General features: G+C 40.1%; 4 protein-coding genes across 6 annotated transcripts; 3 read left to right on the top strand and 1 right to left on the bottom strand.

Moving 5' to 3' along the window:
• The first annotated feature begins 397 nt into the window (after positions 1-397).
• LOC127358947 (uncharacterized) lies at positions 398-4,549 on the top strand. Its single transcript, XM_051392537.1, has 7 exons — positions 398-804; positions 1,741-1,800; positions 1,896-2,150; positions 2,276-2,533; positions 3,529-3,777; positions 3,869-3,972; positions 4,234-4,549. The coding sequence occupies exons 1-6, from the start codon at positions 669-671 to the stop codon at positions 3,955-3,957; spliced, it is 1,047 nt and encodes a 348-aa protein (XP_051248497.1). The 5' UTR covers positions 398-668; the 3' UTR covers positions 3,958-3,972; positions 4,234-4,549.
• A 2,534-nt stretch (positions 4,550-7,083) lies between these two features.
• LOC127359118 (hemicentin-1-like) lies at positions 7,084-11,342 on the top strand. Its single transcript, XM_051392841.1, has 9 exons — positions 7,084-7,236; positions 7,436-7,486; positions 7,676-7,924; positions 8,008-8,274; positions 8,862-9,158; positions 9,278-9,547; positions 10,176-10,424; positions 10,563-10,811; positions 10,895-11,342. The coding sequence occupies exons 1-9, from the start codon at positions 7,182-7,184 to the stop codon at positions 10,915-10,917; spliced, it is 1,710 nt and encodes a 569-aa protein (XP_051248801.1). The 5' UTR covers positions 7,084-7,181; the 3' UTR covers positions 10,918-11,342.
• Positions 11,343-11,460: 118 nt separating this feature from the next.
• Positions 11,461-17,912, bottom strand: rpap3 (RNA polymerase II associated protein 3). 2 transcript variants are annotated; one of them, XM_051392840.1, is made up of 17 exons: positions 17,761-17,912; positions 17,387-17,547; positions 17,125-17,292; positions 16,941-17,045; positions 16,731-16,858; positions 16,473-16,594; positions 16,321-16,391; positions 16,084-16,239; positions 15,627-15,754; positions 15,404-15,525; positions 15,026-15,096; positions 14,554-14,646; positions 13,773-13,972; positions 13,456-13,639; positions 12,668-12,765; positions 12,472-12,572; positions 11,461-12,381 (listed from the first exon to the last, which is right to left on the bottom strand). In XM_051392840.1, exons 2-17 carry the CDS (start codon positions 17,537-17,539, stop codon positions 12,296-12,298), a joined length of 1,986 nt encoding a protein of 661 aa, XP_051248800.1. In that variant the 5' UTR covers positions 17,540-17,547; positions 17,761-17,912; the 3' UTR covers positions 11,461-12,295. The 2 variants fall into 2 exon arrangements, with proteins under 2 accessions (XP_051248800.1, XP_051248799.1); XM_051392839.1 differs by having other exon boundaries at positions 17,387-17,908.
• A 446-nt stretch (positions 17,913-18,358) lies between these two features.
• On the top strand, positions 18,359-23,227 carry atp23 (ATP23 metallopeptidase and ATP synthase assembly factor homolog). Of its 2 annotated transcripts, none has more exons than XM_051392837.1 (6): positions 18,359-18,646; positions 18,837-18,882; positions 19,295-19,376; positions 19,477-19,614; positions 20,458-20,541; positions 20,616-23,227. In XM_051392837.1, exons 1-6 carry the CDS (start codon positions 18,499-18,501, stop codon positions 20,817-20,819), a joined length of 702 nt encoding a protein of 233 aa, XP_051248797.1. In that variant the 5' UTR covers positions 18,359-18,498; the 3' UTR covers positions 20,820-23,227. The 2 variants fall into 2 exon arrangements, with proteins under 2 accessions (XP_051248797.1, XP_051248798.1); XM_051392838.1 differs by lacking the exon at positions 18,359-18,646 and adding an exon at positions 18,717-18,735.
• The last annotated feature ends 496 nt before the right edge of the window (positions 23,228-23,723 follow it).

Here is a 23,723-nt window from a genome sequence, read left to right as displayed (position 1 = left end):
TTTATTCTGATAATGGACGTATTTCTGGAACTAAGGGCGAGGTCACCTATTGTACAGAACCAAGGTGAATGCTGGGAATGCAGAAGTGAATAATGTTGTCACACACATCATATGAACCACTGTGGTTCCTTCACACAATTTCCAGCTGTAAATGAAACACAGAACCCTTCAACTTGACAAAAAAGGATTAATTCTCATATTTTATTTTAGGTGTTTACTCTGAGTACTAGTGATACCATGTTACATTTTGTGTACGTGTGCTTTCCAATATGAAATCCTGATTTGTTTGGGACATATTCCCCTTTAAAGTGACCAGACCTGTGACATTTCCCTATTTGGGCCAGTCTCCCAACCATTACACCATCATACAATCTCCAAAACACTCCCTAAACTAGACGTCTAAACAAAAGAGCGCTGCTAATCCTCCACTTTAGCTGAACAACTGAGCTTTTCCATGGACTCCCATCTGGAAAACATACCCAAGATTCACCAGTAAATAGATCGAAATTGGTTATTTGTCAACCAATATAAGTCATACTCTTCTGACTTTGATCTGTCATAAATAAAAAGCAATGGATTTTCCATTAGAGTGACTAAGAAGGCAGATATGTTTCTTCCCAACTCTCTCCGATAAGAGCTGTTTGCCTGCTGATGTTGACTGACTGGCTATGCAGTTCCAGCTGTCTATTTCCTCGTGGCTGTACACTTCAGGGTCTTACGGGACAATGGATAATACCTACATATCTAAACAGAATGGAGGACACTCACATCTCAGCAGGCTTTTGTTGCTGCTGTTTGTGGCAGGTAATATAAGGATTTTCCTCTTGATAAAAATACCAGTGGCTGACTCAGATTATAGTTGTGAGAATATGGTCCTTTGGCACAGTGTGGGAGTGCTTCCATTTTAATGGCTGTTGGGAAAACCTTTTTTACTGTATCTTTACTAGGAAAAGTCCTCACTTTGTGTATATTATAAATGTGATAGATCATGCACTACATTGCAATTTAGCTATACTTTTATTTTACTTGAGTTTTTCAAGTTACTTTATGCTTCTAGTTCGATACCTTTCAGAAGTATATTGTACTTTTACTCGAATGCTATAGTTAAAAGTTTTTTTTCAGATGAAGATTTTACATACAAAAAAGAACAGCTTTTAAAATATGAAGCATTGTTATAGATTAAACAACAGAACACTATATAGGCCTAAAATAGTTACAGTTAGCTCCACCTCAACCAGCTACAACTGTAAAATGCTACGCACACATTTAGTGAAAATAATCGAATAATAATATTACACACTCAACGGGTACTTTGCTGCAAAATGAGCACTAGTTTTATATATATGAATATTTTGATGATAATACTTGTTGTATAATAATATATAGGTTATTGCAAACTTAACATTTGCTAAAGCAATTACAGCAGTTACAATGGGATAATGCAAAAAAGATACTTTAAAGCTAGCACAAAAAGGTTATTAAGTTAGCAAACTGACTCATTAATGTCTGTTACACAGAGCTAACATTAGCCAAAATTGTGCTGGTCATGCTAGACCATGTATGAATATAAACTGCAAAGGTGAATTTAACTAAATTAATTAAATTATTTAAACTTGTTTCTTATTTCTTGTAAAATGTTAAAGCTACATAGCCTTGTTAATTAAAATAGTATTAAACTTTAATGCTTAACAGTATCTGGGTTTTAGATAACAATGGAATATGTTTTAATTGACTGTGTAGGCCTTCAGACAGTACTGTCTACAGATGGAGAGACCCCTGAACTAGATGATGATGATATAGGTAAGTGATTTGTCATTCAAATAGACAATAAAACCTATATTAAAGCTGCTCATCCAGATACATCGTAGTGGTTATTCTGTTCTGTTCATTTTCAGAGGATCAGAAATTCAACTGTACAATTTTCGGTCCGGATTATGTGACTGTGGGTGTGCCGAGCAGCATCGAATGTGCTGCCAACTGCCCCGAATGTACCTATTCTATGTCTTTGGACGGACAGAGCGCCCAGGGTCAGGGCAATGTGTTAGCCTTCACTGTTAACAGTTGGGCGGAGGCCTTAACAGTGACATGTACAGCCACAGATGACGAAACAAAGCTGACTGCCACAACTACAAAGAAACTGCAAGTGTTAGGTAAGTGATAGTTGTTAAACAGATAGATATCGTTAGCATTGGTGCACGGAAACTTTGGACCATGGCTTTTAGAATAATTGACCTATAATCACAACTAGGGTGCTTTGTGAATGTCTTTCCCTTAGCTGGACCTGCCAACGTTTCCATCACAGGCCCTGAGTTGATGAATCCGGCAGTGAGCCACACCTACAGCTGTCACGCCTACTGTCGGCCATCTTGTACCTATGCCTGGAAGATAGATAAAGGTCCATGGATTAGTGGTCAAGGGAATGTTATTTCGGTCACTCCTCGAGAGATGGACAACTCTAAAATCCTCATCTGCAAAGCCACCAACAGTGTGTCCGGGCTGTTTGTCGCCGCTACTCGAAACATAGCTGTGATATGTAAGTGAAGAGTTTCACTACATGTATAGTGGGGTGAAAGGTCCTGAAGGTCCTAGTTTTAAGAGTTAAAGACATTTTTGAATAGTTTTGACTTTTTGAAAACACACTTACAGACTTTCTTGCCAAGTGTTAGATGAGAAAATGTATACACCCTCATGTCTGTTTGATAAATATGAAGCTACAGCTAGGAGATAGTTAGCTTAGCTTAGAAACAGCTAGCCGCCTGCGTCTGTCAAAAGATAACTACATTGGCCCACAAAAATCTCAAAAGCTCGCTCTGTATGTTATATCTTTTTTAAATTTTGACAAAAAAAAAAGTGAAAGAACGACATGTTGTGGTTTTATGGGGGGTTATGTCCCGGCCTATTTCTTGGCTGGGAGCAGTGACTTCCTAGAGTCTCGGCTGGTCGTCAGGCAAGGTGTCAACAAGACTGTTTACACTTTGGTTTTCACACATATTAGACAAGCCAACCAGCTGCTGGCTGTAGCTTCATATTGATCGTATAAACATGAGAGTGGTATCAATCTCTCGGCAAGAAATCAAATAACTGCATTTCCCAAAATGTAAAATGATTCCTTTAATTTGTGAATTAATTGGACGACCAGTTATAAGTTAGCTAATCAGCTAACACCTACACTTAATCAGGTACGAAATGATGAAGTTAACAATGTTGTTGCTGAGACAGACAATTTGTACACTTAGAAACACAACTAGCAGTTGCTCCCCAACATTGCTTAACCTCCAGTATGGCTTCATGAATAAGCATTAGATCACTTTAAAACTTTTACACAAAACTGAACTGTCATTTGCAAATATATCAAGTTTTCCAAAAAAAACAACAACCTTGATGTCGATGGTTTGCACTTTGGAACCAGTTATCACATTTAAAGACAACACACCATATAAAATAATCTATTATATTAGCATTTTTAAATAAAATACAGTTTACAAGCTTTTTCTGAGCAATGATCTGTGCTTGCTATCTCTGTTTCAGCTGGTCCATCAGAGATTCAGATCAAAGGCGCTGATGTAATAGAAATGTCCAAAAAGTACAAGTTTGTGTGTACTGCTGAATGTCTGCCCTCTTGTCGCTACGTGTCGTCTGTGGACAGTCAGACTGTGAGGGGCAATGTGATTGAGATGACAGTGGATCATCCATTTAAATCTGTCACCCTCAAGTGTGAGGCCCAAAACACTGCTTCGAGGAAGACAGCAACAGCCTCAAAAACTATACAAATAACAGGTAGATAAGCCATAAAAGAGTTTAATTTACATAATCTTACAGCATATTAACACCGTCTGCTGTTGTTGGACATCCATTTACTTGTGTTCAGGGTCAGATCGCAGCCTGTCCACTCGTCCTGGAGAGACTTCAGCTGTGCTGCTGCTGGCCTTCATCGTTTCTGCTGCATTCACACTGTGATCCCACTGCAAACAGGTGACACTTACAGAGGATCATCTACTGTAGCATGGGACAATCTTCTTTTTTTGGTTGCTTTTTAAATGTTTTTCATAATTGTAAGGGTTTTTATTATTACACATTTACTAATATTGTTATTTGTAGATTTTTTTTAAGTTTGATTTCTTATAATTTGGTCTAACTGTTTTAGCTGTAATTGCAGGTATTGACTTATTGCACTTGTTCCATCATAAAAAGCCTTTCCCCCCTTGTCTCTCTGTCTTTGTCTCCGTCTGTCAGGTCTTTCTACATCCTGTGAATGACTCTGTGATGAAGAAAGGTGGTTGAATTATGGAGAACTAATGACTCATGTACCTGTGATCTCACACTGCATATTATTCCTTTCCAACAGTCTGTATGTTGACAGTGGGTTGAACCCTGTTTGCACTTTCTAGCGAGAGACGCAGAGAAGCAATTGAAGCAGCAGGGAGTGTGCACATGTAATGTCAGAATTTGTTGACTTGTTAGGATATTTGTACGATTCTTCTGCATTGATACATCTGAAATATTAAACATTTTATGCCTGTAGATAAATAAAACGCACTGATGACTTTTACCTCAAGACTCTTTTTCTCAAGTGACCAAACACTCCATCTCACACTTGTAATAAAATCTTAAATAAATCCAGTATGTCAGTGTAGAAGCTTTAGACGCAGGTTTTTGCTAATAGACCTCTGCTCAGGTTGTTGGGTGGGGCTGTGCTGGAAATAATCAGAGGTCACTAATCCCAATGAACTAATAAAAAACATAAAGCTGTAGTTAGCATCACTCTTAAAAGTGCGACAAAATGTGTGTGTGTAGGGCTTTAAACTACTCTGGAACTCAAATTGATCTGATAGCCTTGATTCAGCCTAAGCTCCACCTGCAGGCTGGAGGGTGTTGGTACAGCACTCAGATCTGTATTAAATAACTCCTCCATGTTAATCCTATAATTCAAATGGCTTTATTGGCATGACGTAACGCTGTACATATTGCCAAAGCAAGCGTTTGGAATTAAAAATAATAATAATAACAATAAAGGAAAACAATATTTACAATAAATTAATTATAATCTATACTGTTGGTAATACTGTAACTATGATTGACTCAATCACAATCACAGTCCCAATCAATCAATCTCAGTCAATAAGGAATTAATTACAATGAATCAATCAATCAGTTTGTGTCAACTAAAAATGGCATTAAAACAGTAGTAAAGTAACAGTCAACAGTTAAAACAAGTAGTATGTTGTCAATATAACAGTAATAACAAATTATTTATTAAATATTAAAATATATTAAAATTAAAATAAAATAGATAAACCTGTAAACGTGTGTGTGTGTGTGTGTGTTGTGTGTGTGTGTGTGTGTGTGTGTTTTACAAAACAACAACAAAAAAACAACAACAATCAATTATTTTATACATTTATCTGAGTTTCCACTGGTTGTCCTCAGTTCGTGGCATGAGGAGACATATTTTGCTGCAATAATTTGACTTTTTGGCATTTCTCCCAGTAAATAGGGGAGTTTCTGTGTGTCTGATATAAATTTGAATTCGGGGTATATTTGGGAAATGTTTGGGAAGTGTTTTTGTCTCAAGATTTTATATTTAGGGCATGAGGTTAGAAAGTGTCTTACTCATATGTAATTTAAATTCAACATTCCCCACGCTTCAGGTACCTTTGCTGTAATCTTACATTGGCAAACAGCATTGACAGTTAAAGGACCCACCCAGGGTTCCTATCAGTCCACTGACAAACACTCTAAGAAGTACTTCACTGTGGCTAGTACTTTCTCTTTGATCTACAAAAGATGGACTGTAAACCACACCAACAGCAGAGATTTAATTCTAGGTTTATTGTACACCTACATCACTGGCACTACTTTGTTCTCATTGTGACAGTAATTGTAATTGTGAGAGACCCCGAGGCACAGTTTGGGAGTCACTAGACAAAGTTTTGTCTCTAAATAGGAAATAAAATCATAGTTAATGCAACTATTATTATTATTATTATGTATAACTTAGAGGGCAGGTGTGCATTCAGTGGACATGCACTGGATCAGCCGTGTCACTTCCTGAGTGCAATCATTTCTTTCCACCGTAAACATTTAAGTAATAAGAAAATAAAAAATTAACCTTTCCCTCTTACAGCGTTGTTTTCAGACGAAGCAGACAGCTGTTCTCTGTGATAAAGCTCTATAAACCAACTGTTAACTACCAGCCCAGCACCAACAGCAGACAGACACAGTCAGTGACTAGCTAGTGAACATAGAGGGGTATTTAGATCAGAGGGGCCCAAACTTTAACCCTTAGAGGCCGTGGTTTGGGAAGCCCACTTTGGACCGTTCTGATTCAGCAGCTTGAGATGTTTAATGTTTGTTTCTGCTGTCCACAAATGGAGTAAAAATCATTTATTGCAGGTTTAGGTGACTTATTATTATTATTATTAATAATAATTACTACTAATAATAATTATTAGTTAATAATTTCTCCATATATTTCATGTCTTACATCCTGTCCAGAAAATCCAGTTGAGCCAAAAGGAACCAAAAATGTGAAATCTAAAGCTCACACAATGCCCCCAAATGCCAACAGATATCAATGCTGTGGCATCAGCAAAGTAAATGTATTTCTTAGTGGTTGAGAAGAACAAGGAAGAGTGCTTATTACACTTTAAATTAAGGTGACAACACGCAAGAACTTTTACATCAAAATCACGAGTAATGTAGGTTAGACTTCCCACAGTGATAACATACAGTACAGGCATTAATAAAAGATAATTACATTAACAGAACCACAAAGTAAACACCAAAACATATCAGCCCCAGCTCCAGAGACAGCTGCAGTTGTATTCTATCAAGATGCTGTGATAAATTGAGTTCAGAATCTTTACATCTGCAACCACGGGCAGATATGAAAGCAGAGGGAGCCACATTATCTGACCTGGATTATCACTGCAGGTACAAAAGAAACAAACGCAACCAACAGAAGACAAAACCACACAACTCGTCGGCTGCTTGTACGCACACCCTCTGCAGAGAATAAACCCAGCTGATAACCAACATGTTGCACTCCTTTGCCAGGAACACTGGCTCATTTGTCTGTGTTTTGTGTGTAGTGTGCGATAACAGTGGGCAAGGCCTTTGTTTCCAATGCGTTATAAGAGTGTGGATGGTTATAGAAGTGTTGATAGACTGTCTGCAGCACCATGGTTCATCTCTCAGCCCGTCTGCTGCTGCCGCTGCTGCTCTCCTGCCTGGCAGGTAAGAGGCTGCCCAGCTGAGTCATCATGTGCTGGCATCAACCAGCATTTCAGCAGAATTATCAATTCTGAAAAATGCATGCTGCAAAAATTACATGATTTTTTAAAATGTAATTATTTAGATTAGATTTGTTTTGGCTTGCAGTGTTGCAACCAGAAAATGAACGATGTTAATGTATTCTCTTTTCATCTTATCCAAGGTTTTTCTGCCAGTGAAAAGGAGCAGGGTGGAGCCGTGGGGGAAACCTCATGTAAGATCCTTTTAATTCTGAGTCTGAATTACTGACATCAAATGTTTAAAAACTGCACCAAAGCAAACTTTATTTGCTCTTTTCTGATTCTCGCATTGTGCTGAATGTCATAGTCTTCTTTCACAGGTTACAATTTCCTCACAAGTTGAATACTTTCTAATGAAACATTTTTTTTTTTTAAATTATCAGATGGGCCATCCTCAGTGGAGATCTATGGGGTCGGGTTAGTGACAGTGGGAATCCTCTATGGGTTCCAGTGCACGTCCAATTGCTTCCCAGACTGCCACTACAGCTGGACCAGGGGGAACGTGACCTCTCAGGGGCCTGAGCTGAGCCTACAGCTTCTGCACAGAATTCCCACACAGATCCTGACCTGCACAGTGGTCAATCCCGCCACGGGGAAGTCAGCCTCAGTCCACAAGACGCTGCAAGTGACGGGTAGGAAGAACCAAAGTGAATTAAAATGCATGAGTTCCTTCAGCATCATGTCCTTCAACCAAATCTACTTACAAACCTTTCAGCTGGACCATCGAACATAAAGCTCAGCGGGCCACCCATGCTCACCTTTGGTGCTGAATCCGTCTTTACCTGCTCAGCTGACTGCTACCCTTCCTGCAGCTACTCATGGAGCGTTATCATTGATGAGGAGGTGTTCAGTACCTCGCAAGGCAACACAATTTCTGTCACTCCACCTACGAGCACCGTCGACTCTGAAACTCTGCTGTGTGAGGCTCAGGACACCGTCTCACACCTCTACATCTCTACGACTCTGTTTCTGTGGGTGGCAAGTATGTGAAAGAACTTAACCTCTAATGAGAATGAACAATAAATAAGTTTAACATAAAGCAACAAACGTTAAAAAGAAAATCAATATTTCTCTCATGCAATATACCCCACTGGGTATACTGCGTAAGAAACCTGCGTGTGACTGCTGTTAAAGTTTTGCTATACATGAATGAAGTCAGTGAGAAATGCATTGTTTGATTCAAATTTATGTAACTGGATTATTTGCATATTACATTGTCATTAGATGCTTTTGTAAGTCACCTCTAATTACATTTGGATTGCATTTCTGTGTCTTAATTACCATTATGCTATAATTTATATAACTTTACAGCAATTCAATTTTCAACTGGATTAAAGCCTGATTTATACAATTTTTTGAAATTGAATTGAAAGAAGAAATAACACAATCTTCCTTTTACAAATGAAAAGTTAGCTAATGTTAGCTTACTTTACCTAGAATTAGTGGTTTTATCACAGAAATAAAACAAGTAAACTCCTGAGCCAGTTCAAGTTGCTGATGAAGACTGTAAAATGCATCTGTAAAACAAAACAATACATTAAAATGTCTCTTTCATATCTCCTCCTTTAGGTTCATCTGACATTAGCATCACTGGTGACAGTAAAGTGGTGATGGGAAAACAGTACACGTTCCTGTGCTTTGCCACATGCATCCCATCCTGTGACTTCATATGGAAGTACATGGGGAAGACTTTCCAGGGTAGCGTAGTCCAGATACCCATCCTGAACCAGGGGGACAAGCCAAAGTTCACTAGTCACCTGGAGATTACTTTTAGCGACTATGCTAAGATTGAGCCTCTGATCTGTGAGGCAACAAACACCATATCTCACACCACTATCACCGCCACTAAGAACCTCACTGTCTCCGGTGAGTGTGATATTGCTACCACCTTATTTTTGAATAAAACACGGTATCAGGTACAAGAAACTAATCACATCATGTCTTTCATGTCCATGCTTGGTGTTTTGAATGTTCTCTCTGCACAGACCCCATCTCGGTGCGTCCCACCTCTCAAGCCGCGCCACTGGCAGGCAACTCTTTCTCCCTGCAGTGTGTCGGCTCTCAGAACCCAGTGTCCATTACATGGCTGAAGAACAAACGTCCAATGCCAGCATCTGAAGGACTGAATTTCTCCCCTGACAACACCACAATGACCTTCAGTGATCTCCTGTGGTCAGATTCAGGTTTATACCAATGTGTGGTGAAAGACGGTGACACCCCCATCCAGTCGGTTAGCTACAACATGCAAGTAATCTGTGAGTATACTGGCGTCATCGCAGTCATCTCATTATGGAGTGAGACAGTGGTGTCCAATATGTTAGAGACGTGGACCAAGTTGTCATTGTGTGAAGCGCTGGAGAGATTAAGTGGCTACAAAAGAGATCAAGATATGTTTTCTGCTTCTTCATAAACTATATAATATATAATATATATGGAGGTCTGCTTAAGCAAGGCCCAAGGCCACCAGAGGTGGGAGCAAGTTGTTTTGAAAGTCCCAAGTACGTCTCAAGTCTTTGCAATCGAGTCCTAAATCAAGTCCCAAGTCCTAAACTTACTTTACTTCTTAGTGGTTCTCTTTGAAAAGTTCAAACAAAGTGGATCTGGGGAATTAGGTGTCAAGTTGCTGGAAACGACATACATTCAAAGGTGATGAAGGTCAGGCTTTGCCGACTTTTCCTTGCTAACGTTGTACATGAAAATACAACAAAATGGCCTATTCCAATAACAATGAATGCATGCAATAACTAAAATGTCTGAATAACTTTACATATAACGTTTTATTGACAAAAGATTTCTCCTTGTTGGATTTTAAAAAATCATACTGTAAATGAATGCAACTTTTAAAGAGGTCTGTCTGTCTTTCGGTTCTACCTCCAACCACAGATGGGCCAACTAGTATTGTGCTCGAAGGATCAAATATATTGACTGTGGGAACACAGTATGATTTCCAGTGCGGTTCCAACTGCTACCCGGCATGCAAGTTAACCTGGACCTGGGGTAACATGACCTCTGAGGGCCCGGAGCTGACCTTGCAGTTTGAGGAAGCACAACCAGCAATGAACCTGACCTGCACGGCAGTCAACCCTTACACAGGATTGTCAATGAATGATGAAACAACGCTGCAAATAGCAAGTAATGATAAAACAAATTTAATTTGAGCTCATGTTTTTTTTAACAACAACCAAATCTATTTCTAACTGCATAGCCTTTCTGACTACAAAGAAAAATCAAAAAGACTTTTGGCTTTTATTTGTGTCCCTTCTCTTGCAGATGGACCACTGAACGTGATCATTTCAGGACCAGACACCCTCGAGATCGGGGTCACGGCGAGCTTTACGTGCTCAGCTGAATGCGTTCCTTCCTGCACGTTCACATGGACCGTGTCTGGAAAAACCATCAAGGGTAGTGCCATTGACATCACGGTGAACCGCCATGTTTCCAAAGAGTCCATCAGCTGCCAGGCTGAGAACACATACACCAGGGAGACGGCAACGGCCTATGAGACGCTCAGTGTCTCAGGTAGGCTGTTGTTGGAGGTTTAAGCGAATTTAGACGAAGCTCGTAGCTGCTGTCCGTTCTAATTTATGTGCTTCTCTCTGCAGATCCTCACTGGTGTGGATGTTGAGACACTGGAAGAACTGTACTCTACATGCAAACTACATTCTCCTGATCTGCGAACACTCTGCGCAGAGCGGAGCACAAAGATATATACTTTGGTAATCTTTTATTAATGACACTTACTGTATGTGTAAGGGTATATTTGCTCAAGCACAGTGTATGCTGACTGTGATGGAATTGGCAACCTGAACAGGGTGTTTCCCTGTCTTTATCACAATGCATTCTGGGACAGGTTCCAACCTCTTTGTGACCCTGAACAAGATTAGACAGGTATGGAGAAAGGACTTATGGATTGTGTGCTTGAGTAATACGTTTTGGGGTTTAATTACACTAGGCTAGTCATTTTCTTTTCATGATGTATTCCCATTTCTCTTGCCAAACAATATGCACTATTATACTTAATAAACAATGACCTACTGTGCGTTTACCGATTACAGTGTTGATTCACCACCCATCTGACACATTTTAGAACACACAATGCAGAGTTAGAAAAGATTTGACCTACTGTAGTTACTGACTCAACAACAGCACACACACACACACACACGAATGGCAAAATACAATTTTATTTCTAGTTCAGAGTAACACTTGTGACTCCAACTGAACACCTCCATCGCTATATAGTCTAACCCGGTTTAGCCAATGCAGCATCAGGATTTACTTGAGAACGGGAGGAAGATTCAAACAGGGCGGAGTGCTCACAGAGACCGATCCATAGCTTTACCTTGCATTCAAGATTAATTGGAAAGTCGGAAATTCACAATTCCCTCTCATAGAACGTCTGAATCTATTTTAACTCGACGATACATTTATGATCCCAGAGTATCCAAGTAAAATATCTGCTGCAATCTGAGCTTCAAGTGTCAATTTCAGCTGATTTCAGCATACAGGTCCTTTTCCACCGTCTCTATAGTTTGCCTTTATGCAGCATCTGAGCCCAAATACATTGGATGTGCATAATCCTACACTTATAGACTATACAACTATTTCTCAGAATGCATGCTAATAGATTGATAGAAACAGCTGTGCAGTAAATGGTTAAATACAGAGAGTATCAATGATGACATTAGCTGTTGCACAGGGAACAGGATTCTACACTGGAAATACGTGTTTTTATGAGCTTGAACACTAAAAGGCATCAGAATTACAATTTAAAATGTGTAAATTTCCAACTCCCAACTTTCAATAAAAGCACCATCATGAATAGAGGAAGAAGATGGCATCCTATTCCACAGATAAAGGGCCATAATACAGCAGTCCAAATTAGAGAAAGTGAATTTTTATGAAAGTTTATTCAGTATTAGAATATATCTACATTGTTCTGTTGGCTTTGAAAACAATGCAGCACAAATTTAAAATCTATAGCTTTGCCTCAAATCCAAGCCTCACAGTCCGTACTTCTTCTGCAAGGCTGTGACAGCTGATCCTTCCAGCTCAGCTTGGTGGAGGAAGTCAAACACTTCTTTAAGCACTGGGGGAAAAGAAAAGCAGTAATCAGTGTGATGGACAGTGTGGGTGAAAAGTATGAGTCATCTGCAACAGTACATCAAAGACACTCAACCTTTCTTCTCCGGGGACGACATGAACATGACAGCCATGTCGAAGCGTCTCACACTTGCTAGACTCTTGAGGATCTCCAGCGTGGTGGTGGGGGCTTCATTCCTGCACAAGACTGACGTTAATGTACAGTACAATACTACACATGTAAACCAGTTCGCTTCTAGATTATTTATTTCTGAGTGCCTCATAAAACTCACTTGATATAGAAACAATGCAGAATCCTCAGGATCTGGTTGAGAATGTCAGGTTCAAGGGAGTGGTGGAAAATGTTTACGTACGCGTCGGGCTTGATTTGCTTCAGGACGAGAACAAAAACAAGGCTGAGAGCTTCAGTTAAAATAAAACAATGCAGAGTGATCTTGATCTTTAGGTTGTGTTCAGCATCAAGTCTTATTTGTTCATCCAATTCATCGCAGAGACTGTATTTTGTCAAATGTAAAGCCACATTCAAATGACATCTATAGAGATCAGACCAGGCTGACAGTGGCAATGAGAATGTCGAGAGCTGCAGCGATTGGTCGTCAACTATTAAATTAATTGCCAACTGCTTTGATAATTCATTAATCATTTGAAGTCATTTTTAAAGAAAAAAATATCCAAATTTTGGAAGATTTCATCTACTCAAATCTGAATATTTTCTTTCTATATTATTTATTATTATTTTCTTTAGTCCTTTGTGACAGTAAACTTAATGTCTTTGGACTGTGGACAAAACAAGACATTTGAGGACCCCCCCATGGGCTTTGGGTTGATCATTTACGTGATTTATTAATTAGTTGTTTGTACGTAATGTCAGAAAAAAATGAAAAATATTGATCAGTTTTTTCTGACATTACGGACCAAACAACTAATTAATAAATCAAGTAAATGATCAACAGGTGAATTGATAATGAAAATAATAGTTAGTTGCAGCCCTACTGTATAGAATTATGAACACACAAATGTGATCTTGTCATCAGCAAATCACCATACACCCGCAGCTCACCCTCAGATATCTGTAAATCACTTCAGGCTGCTTTCCGATCTTGCGGAGGTCGGCCTCCAGCTGGAAGCTGTTGGTGGGCGGAGGAGGAAGGTCTATGACTGGCGGGGAAGGGCTGGTTGATGGTTCCGGAGGATGAGCGATTTCCTGCTGCACTGGTTGTTCGGTCTGTCTGCTCGAGGGAACTCTGGGAAACAGAAACAGAACTCGGTGGTAATAGTCGATACCACATTCCACGACATAATGCAGCATTTAGTGCTTTGAAGGTGTGTCACAATCACACAGAAAACAAAGGAAATAGAAGAGGTAGAGCCGCTAACCCGTCAGATGAGTGTGAAGGGACTTCCGCTATCTCTTCGATCTTGATCATCTTGGCACTGGGTGATGTCGACAGTGGAGAGGTCTCGTCCTCAGCCTCCCTCTCCACTTCCTGGACGAAGGACTTGGACCCACCTGAGTCCACTTCAGACACTGACACCTTTCCACTCACTTCCTCAATATCAATCCTCCTCAGTGGTTTCTGGAGAGCATTAGATGTTAAGTCAATGACACAGTTTATTAAAAAACTCTTTCAAAATAAAATACTGAATTGAATTCTATTAAAGACACTACTAGATGAAGGTTACAGAATCCAGACTTTCAATTTATGTATACTGTCTATCATGCCATCTGCTGGACAAATAATGTTACAGCATGTAAACATTAAAGAAGCATGGAAGATAATTTGTATCTCAACTTCCTTGAGCCCAAAGTTATGTCTCAAATCGCTTATTTTCTCAGACAAACTGTCCAAAAAAACAAAAGAATTCTGTTTAATGCAATTTGTGATGCTGTGTACTGTGTAAACTAATGAGGAACAAACTGCCTTTACTGTTGCCAGTTTCTGCAGGTTTCAGTTAGAGTTAAATTTAAGAACATTATGAAAGCAATTTAAGACCTATTTTATGTTCATACTGGATAGGAAGGAAAATCAGTTCATCATTATTGGATTTTAGACCCTGCACACACCATGGTGTCAGTATTCAGAGGCAGTTTTTTCACCAAAAAAGACTTCTGCAATGAGGGAAAAGTATAATTATAAATTTAGAAATGACAGCTCACAGATGACTGCAGATGTGTTGGTTTGTCTATGGGCTGGACTGTTCTCCTCTGCATGCTGTCTGCTGTTCGTAGAAGGCCGCTGGAACCCTCATCCTGACACAACACAATCACATTAAGAAGAGAGGAGTCAAGTCTGTAGAAGATCAACGCTAATAAAGTCTGACGTGTCCATTAGTCATTTGTACATCAGATTGAAATTTAATCACTTATGTCAATTCTTACTGCCAGAGGCACTTAAAACACAGTAGTGTTGCCATAGTGACTGAGAGCAAGTTTATTCCTCTACTAACAACCATCAGCAAAGAATGCAAAGTTCAGGGTAAAAATAGGTTTAAAATATATGTTTGTAAAGCAGAATTGTATTTTAACAGTAACACTGCTCTTTATGTTTTCAACTTAGGGTCTTTACCATCCATGTATTTATCATTTAAACAGTGCTTAATTGAACCAATAATAAGATTCTGAAACTTACAATCTGGAGTTTCTGGAGCTCATTCAGGGCTTGTTTGTTCCCTGGTTCTAGTTTCAACACCTCCTGGAAATCTGTAACACACACACACACACACACGCACACACACACACACAATGTAAGACAACTCTAGTTGAACATTTGCATGTTTAGTTAGTTTGTTTAGAATTGAACCCAACTACACGTAACTTGAGCCATAACTGTGAACTGGCTTAAAATACGATAACATAAGTAAGGATGAAAATGAAAGCAACTACAGAAGCACAGATCATCTAGAAGAATACAGATAGATATGTGATTTTAGTCTTCCAGGTGTTAAAAACAGACTAAATGTAGTTGCTGCTGTATGCCTTTGGAGGACAGTGTTGTTCTGCACAGCACCTTGTTTGGCCTCCTGCAGTTTCCCTAAAGCCACCCTGGCTGTGGCACGACGGGCGAGAGCCTTGGAGTAAGTACTGTCCAGAGAAATGGCTTTGGTGCAGTCCTCCTCTGCCTCCTTGTACCTGCAGCAAACAGAAAATGTAATTTTTTAATCTTCTTCTAGCAGAGAGCATTTTCACTTTGAAAAAAAAAATTTGCTGGTGAAATAAATGTTGGTGCTTACTTCTCCAGCTTGAGGAAGGCCATGGCTCTGTTGGCGGGCAGTAAGACGTTCATGCTATCCGCCTCCATGCCTCTGCTGTAGCACTCAACAGCTGCTTCATACTTCCCCTCTTTGAAATATGCATTCCCCTGAAAGGCACATTCAGAAAACATCACCACTGAAAATGTCCCTGTGTGCCAAACAGGGCTGAAACTTATCTCTAGTAAATAATTGAAAACACCTTTTTGTCTGATCTCAAATGTTTGGGTAAAAAGTGTAGTATTTGTACTTAATTGTACTTAATTGATATGCAGTAAACTGCTGCATGACGAATAATAAACTTATAATACATGAGTGAGTATGTTTGCTTAATTACCACACACTATGGGATTCTGTTAACAGAAAGGGACATAATACAAAATGACAAAAGCCTCTCACACTTGAGCTGAGAAAAGCGTTAAACAACAGCAAAGCTTACTCTGTCCTTCTGTATAACCGCTTCCTGTCGTCTCTGTTGCTCCTCCATCAGTCTCTGCTGCTCCTCCATCAGTCTCTGCTGCTTGGGGTCCTCTGTGGGAGCCTCCTGCGGCTGTGTGGCTTCGCTCGTGATGGCCGGTGTCTGATGTCCGAGGATCTAAAACCAGTCACATAAAGGGAGTAAATAAAAGAGAAGAAGAGTTGCGAAATCACCCCAGAATGATCATTTCATACTCACCTCTTTGATTTTTTTCATTTCATTCTGTGCTTCCAAGTTCCCAGGGTCAAGCTTGAGAACTATCTCATAATCTGTTCACAGACAAATCCGTGTTGTTATCTCTGCGCTTTTAAGTTCAAACAGACAATCTAATTCATTTAAAGGATTGTCACCTTCTAACGCGGATTCATATTTCTCCAGTGCAAACCGTGCTGCTCCTCTTCGTGCATACGCTTTGAAATAGTTGCTGTCCAGAGCTATCGCCAAGTTGCAGTCGGACTCTGCCACAGCATACCTGCACAGAACAACGTCTCAATGATTTACATGGGAACAACACAGTAAAACAGCATACACATCCACCTTAATGTCACATTTATTGAAAAATACTTAAAAAGATGCAACACAGCAGCCAAACGATCGGTGCTGTTTACTTTTTGAGTCTGAAGAAGGAGGTGGCTCGGTTTGTTGGAAGCACAGGGTTGTAAGGATCTGCATCCATCCCTCTGGTGTAACACTCAATGGCTTCGTCGTACTTCCCGTCTTTGAAAAAAGTGTTACCCTGAAAATAAAAGCATAATCTGCTTTAAGGAAAGACTCTTTCTTCCTCTCTTTTTTTGGAGCACTTCTCATACGGTATCTACCTTTTCTTTCTCGGCCAGCGCTTTCTCTCGATCAACTTCCTCAGAGTCTGACTCGTTTGACTCTGCAGGACTTTCCTCCTTATCCATCTCCGACAGAGCCTTGTCCTGCGAGCACAGAAGCAATCAATCTTCAGTCAACTACTTCAATCACGTTACATATATTTGACAAGAATGCATTAGCTACCACATCGAACTTGTCCCATGATCGGTAGTCGTATGCTTTTATCCTTGAGGCTTCGTGGGACTCGTCTCCCTTTGCATCTCCATTGCCTGTCGGCTCCTTCTTCTTCTTCTTCTTCTTTTCCCTCATCTTTGTTTTGTAGTCTTTGTTGCGCACAGGTGGGAGCTTCTTCTATAACACAGAGACAACAAGCTGCTGACACCTGAAGATCATCCAGTGCATTACCTGTCCCTGAGATGGATGGATGTCTGCAGCAGGGACAAACCTGGACCTCCTGAAGTCCTCCCGTCTTCAGCTCCTCGTCCTTCTTCTTTATGTCGGTCTCCCAGCTCTCCAGCTCCTTCATGAAGCTGTGCATGTCCTCCGCATTGTGCCGCATCTGAAGCTGTAACTCAATGGCTTTGTTTCCCCCGGACATGTTATTCCCTGTGAAACAGACATTTGTTTTGGACAATTTCTTAACACTTGTTGCTGTAGTTGTTGTCTTGAGGTTTGTGTGGCAGCCAAGAGGGAAAACACGAGTATCACGCTGTCATGCTTTTGAGGATAGCAGCTAGCTAGCTAGCATAAACACTAAACATTAAGGGGAAATAAAGTAAATGTAAGAGACTCTGTAGCTACTTGAACCTTGTAAAGTACCTGTCACTTCTTTCTTCGGCGGGTAATTACACTTAAAATGTAGCTGTGGTTAATTTGGCTAAATACTGGGACAGAATGTGTCGTTAATCAGAGCTTTCTGTTTATGTTCGGAGCCATGACAGCCGAGTACCAGCAGCCCTTGCGCTCCTGCGCCTGCGCTGGGCGTAACCAAAGATCGTCTATGTTACAACAGATAGCTTCTTCCAGAAACATTTTACGTGCTTTTCAACTTGTAAAAGCCGCCAAAATAACTTTTTGGTTCCACCTACGGGTTGCATACGTAGAAAAAAATTTAAACAATGTCCATTTGTCGTGTCAATAATTGTAATACAGTCAGCCAGTGTAATTGCACTGGGAACTGCCCTTTCTAGGTTTTGTTTTGGTCCACATATCCCGCTTCGAGTTTACGACTTTCCTGCGCACATATGAATAGACGATCTATGGAGTACTCTAACAAAACGCATTTTATATAATTTTAAATATAACGTTAAATAAAGTTATAACGTTATATCTTGACTTTATTTAAAACGGCGATGTCAGCAAAATAATGAAATAATATAATAAATATTCCAATTCATTACCTTTGACCCACCACCACGTGATCTACAAACCAGCGATGATGACCTCTCTTGTCAGCTAGCGGTAGCTAACCTAACACATACATACATGTAGCTAACCGGGGGGGACGTATGCAAACGTTAACATTTCCAAATCGTACGGTAGAAATCATTTCATACAATGGACCAGACTAAACAAGAGAAGGAATATGGATACGAATTATTCCCGGAGAGGAAGACGGGAAAGTACAGGAAGGGAACAATAGGCGAGAGTCTGTTCACTTTCAACCACAAGTGTCAGGTCATGTTACAGTTCGCAATGGAAACTAGTGAGTGTACTAACGTTACCTAGTTACCATTCATTTTAAAAGCAATGTCGTCTCATCAGTGACCAGCGGATACCTTGTGTGACTAAGAGGTTTCTCTGAAATGTGTTTGTGATTCATTGGACATACTAATGTTACCGTAGCTAATACAGCTAGCAGTGACTGCTCTAACGGGTCTCTGTGCTTCTCCCAGGTCCGTACGCCAAACTCCTCCTCAGTGCCATGAAAAGTTCAGGGTGGTACGTACAATGTTCAACTAAAATACACGAGTATTTGTCATTGTTGACTGTTCACTGTAACTCTCACATTCCTGCAAACAACCTGCAGACTGTTTACCTGTTTACCTGTTTACACAGGACTTCTGAACAGATTTTGCAAACCCTACTAGAGCTGTTATAACTTAATGATAATAATTTCTGTATACCCAAATAAGCTATTTTTGAAGCAAAGCCTTAAAATTGCTGTTTGGATGTTGCAAATTAATTTTAATATGAATTGAATAAGGCCTTTTATCTTACATGTTTCCGCAACAAAGTGCACATTCCTAGTCAATATTCCAGTGGCCAAAATATTACTGAGCCCCTTCTCTGATGTTGTTTATTCTGCCTATGTTGTGATGATTTCAACCTGTTCTCCTTCCTCCCAACTCAGCCAAGTGTTTAAAGACCGTCATTTCTCCTGTGAGGATTGTGATGGGACGGTCAGCGGCGGCTTTGACGCAGCTTCTTCTCAAGTAAGGAAGAGATCTTGTCAGTACTAATAAAGATAAAGCGAGTTCTGAAGACTTAAATTAATTTGATTGTTAAAACTGAATGATTTGTGTTTGTGTGCAGATCGTTTTGTGTCAGAACAACATCCACCAGCAGTCCCATATGACCCGAGTGGTCACACATGAGCTCATTCATGCCTTCGACCACTGTCGGGCCCACGTGGACTGGTTCAACAACTACAAACACCTGGCTTGTTCTGAGGTGAGTCCCAACGTGCTGCATTAACTTGCAATGGTAACTTTGCTTATCGTGGGCTTCGTTTTAGTCTGGTATATTTTCTGTTGTTGTGAATGAACCAGTCACAGAATGTTCTCAGTAGTAGTTTGCAGCTATACACAAGAAGCAAAAGTGTATTGTTACTGTCCTTTGATACCAAAATGTAACCAAAGTGCATGGAACAACTCGCAGTCACATTTCCACGCTACAGTAAGAAACTTAATATGGTAGTAAGGCAAGAAATGTAACCGGTTTCATATTTTTGTCCTTTAAAGAATAATTTAAAGAAGTCTGGCAACACCTGCCTAAAGCTCATTGGTTCTTACTGTAAAAGTAAATATTTAAAAGCATTTTACGAATATATACTTTACATATATACATAAAAAGATGTTAACTAGTTTCCTAAAATGTTTTGATGTAGTTTTTGACTAAATATTACTTAAACTAGTAAATACTGCAGTTGTTTGGGACTATTTTCAGCAGCGGATTGATATACATTTGTCACTTTAGGGAGTATTTCAGCATAGACAGACTTATCTTTTAAACTTCCTTCATAGATCCCTTGAAAACACACAGTTTACTTTCAGTATATGATGTGTTTCCTAATGACCAGGAGGTTAGAGTTTGATTGAGACTTGAGTAAAGTCATCCACATTGAATTTCTCCTCCAATTTCATCGTTTGAATGTTTTGTTGGAGCTGAAAAATAATGTTGTAAATCCTGTTCCAAGATTTTTGTTAAACTTTTTAAGAAACAAACATTATCCTGCTGACCTAAATGTTCTGTTTGCAGATTATTATCAAAGACTTTTTTGTGTCATTATTTCAGATTCGGGCAGCTAACCTCAGTGGAGACTGCGCCTTTAACAATGAAGCCGCCAGATTCAACTTCGGCTTGAAGCAGCATCATCAGGTACCTGCACTGGGATGAATCTAACTTTTACCGGCAGGTTTCAGGTTTGTCAAAATGTTTTTTTCCTTGTACAGGAGTGCGTCAGGGGCCGTGCCCTTCGCTCCATCCTGGCCGTGAGGAACGTCAGCCGCAAGGAGGCGGAAAAAATAGTGGATGAAGTCTTCGACACGTGTTTCAACGACCACGCGCCGTTTGGACGGATCCCGCACACCAAGAAGGATGCTGGGTTTGCCTACAGAGATCATCAGAACAGAGATCGATATTATGCAAACCTTTAGCGTCGTCACATTCTCGTTTAACCCCCCCCCCCCCAAGGGTGCTGTGACTGGCGGTGACGCTGACAGGAGCTTGGCAGCGTCAGTGCCGTGGTCAGCGCAAAAGGCCTCAACAGAATGACAGTGTGTCGAAAAACGATCATATCCCTTCAGAAGGGATTTTCAGAGAATGATTTGTCCTTGGAACAGGAAAGCAAAGGAAGGAGCTACAGTACATTTCATTTTCTACCTTCTGGACACTAATTCTGTATAAAGAGATTGTAAGGAGTGATTTTGCTCTGGAAGTAAAGTATTAGTGGAGGCCCTAGTGATTTATTTGTCATTTGTTTTTAGGTGATTTATGGGTGCTTTTAAGGAAATACAGGATTTCCTTTGACTGTCTGCTCTTCATCTTGTTGCCACATTGACCTCCACTAATTTCTTGTAAAAAAAAAAAAAAAAAAAAGAAGCTGATTGTACTTATATTAAACAGAATCAACTTGTGTTTGAGTTAAGGAGATTCCTCTAAAAGTTATTTGTGAGGACAAGGGGGGGGGTTACGTTCGACCTTGGCCCAAAATTGTTTGAATTAATGACTTGCCAAAAGAAGCGTAAGTAAGCGTATTGCTGATTATAACACATTCATGTCTAATCCCGAGAGAGAGAGGATTCTTAAAATTAACATGTGAGACGAGTAATATGAGTAAAGTGAGAAAAGTTCTTCGACAACAACGCGGTCAACTTTGTTCACATCTGTGCTGCCACTGTAAAATGTCACTGCTGACATCTTTATTGGACATTAGCATTTAAAGAATCTCGTGTCCCTCCGCTGAGATTAATGAGGGAAAAAGTTATAAGGGAATTAGCCTCATAATCCCCCCCCTCCCCTTCCTCCGCCTCCACTTCTGCCTATCTCAAAGACAACACCCTCTGCATCATAATCACAAAGTCACTTGGTGTGTCTGCCGTTGGAGTGTAATATGCCACTTATCTCGACGCTCTCCTCTTAGAAAACACTACAAAAACATGATATGAGCGAGTGGGCTCCGACAACAAGGCGAGTGGGTGGGATGGGACGAGCAAAGAAGATTAGGTTAATTTTAGAAGCTTAACAGAGGAAATGATGAAAACAGCTTCAAGGCAGTGGGATTAATGTGAGACAAACACAAGAAGACAAAAGAAGGGAATGATATTTGGATTTGTGCAATGTCATACTCTAAAGCAGGCTAAATAAAGAAATACTAAACAATAGAATTACAGAATTACTGCTGGAATTGTGCACATATCAAATGCCGGCTACTAAACACATTTGATACAATTAGACACGCAGAACAAGGTTGTGAATTTGTAAATTGGCTTAATTCATTATGTGGTACTGAGTTCAAGACAGCAGCCAGGATTTAGGTAATACAGAAGTCACAAGTCCAAGTCCTCGCAACAAACCCACATACATTGAAAGGTGGGGTAAGTGACTCCGGAGAAATGCATTACCATGACAAATACCATGATAAAGTGCAAACAACAGCACAGCAAGAGGACCTGGGGGCACCTGGATAGGTCACCTGGTAGAGCCACGCCATGTACCAAAGCTGAGTCCCTGCTGCAGCAGCCCAGGGTTCACATCCGGACTGTTGTGTCGTCCCCTTTTCCTGTCTATATTCAGCTGTCACTGCTAACAGATTAGAATGGCATTTAACACATTACCTAGAATCGCTAACCCCACCTTTAAATCTCATATACTAAAAAAAGAAGAAGACTGGAATGAGAGCTGATAAAAGAAGCACCGCGTTAATGTTATTAATTAATGATAACTCCCCTCAGGAGGACATACGCTCTCAGTGTCCCCAACGAAAGCCACAGCAGTGACAGTTTCACTTGCGCACGTCTACTTAAAGCTGCAGTAGGTAACTTTTAAACATCCAGCAGACATGGCCTAAATTAGCATCGAGTCGTGTTTCAGGACAAATAATGAATGTAACTGATATTCACTCTCCTTTTAGCTCTGTTTTGGTATCCACCAACTCCTGAGAAAAGCACCTAGCTGCTAAATGCTCCGCTATGTTCACCAGCTAGTTGCTTCCTTTGCCTATCTGCCATTTGGTGCTGAGTAGGTAGTGTTCAATTGGTTTATTTAAAGTTTTTTAATATTGAAAACAGCTGCCTACTGTTTTGGAAACACAGTTGAGGATGAAAAGTAAACCAAAAGACCAAAAAGTTACTCTAAGACTAAAACAATGAGCTGAAAGACGCTAAAACGCTCTGTAAAGCTAAAGGGAACTGCCCTGTGGGTTTCACATTGGGCTCCTTACAGTGCATTGTCATTTGTTCCATTGTTATGACAAATATATTGGTTCATGTAGATTTAAAGTCAAATAAAAATGTTTGCATGCAGAGAGAGTGTATGTTCAAGCTAATAAATGAAGTTAATATAATATTTCTCTGCAACATTTATTTCACAACATCACCAATGCCCCAGCTACTATATTGTGGTCAGTTTGTCTTGTGGAGCAGGTTTAATTTAGTCTCCAACCCTCATTCATGACTGCAGTACCATCCCAGTCCTTTGGATGGCAGTTTTGCCCACTAATCATAAGAACAGGTCCAATCCAGACTTGAAAAGCAAGTGCTGCTGTTTTATTGATGCATATAATTGAACACATTTCATTGAGTACTGTTCCAGGTGAATATTGAACCTTTTATGAGCAGAGGTAGGGTGCAGTAATCAAGTTGCCGCTGCGAAGAGTGACGACTTTCATTATTCCATCTATTTAAGCAGGCAGCACCCACTGTGATCTAATTAGGATGCTCCAGCAACACTGAAATCCCTTCACTAATCTGCTTTAGGACAACACATTAACCCCGAGAGCACTAATGAACCCATCTCATTAATTAGAATAATGCCAGATTTAGTTGTAGCGTGGAGAGGCA

The sequence above is a fragment of the Dicentrarchus labrax genome, unplaced genomic scaffold, assembly GCF_905237075.1.
Source record: "Dicentrarchus labrax unplaced genomic scaffold, dlabrax2021, whole genome shotgun sequence".
In the NCBI taxonomy this organism is placed as follows: domain Eukaryota; kingdom Metazoa; phylum Chordata; class Actinopteri; family Moronidae; genus Dicentrarchus; species Dicentrarchus labrax.
This window is presented reverse-complemented; position numbering and strand designations above follow the sequence as displayed.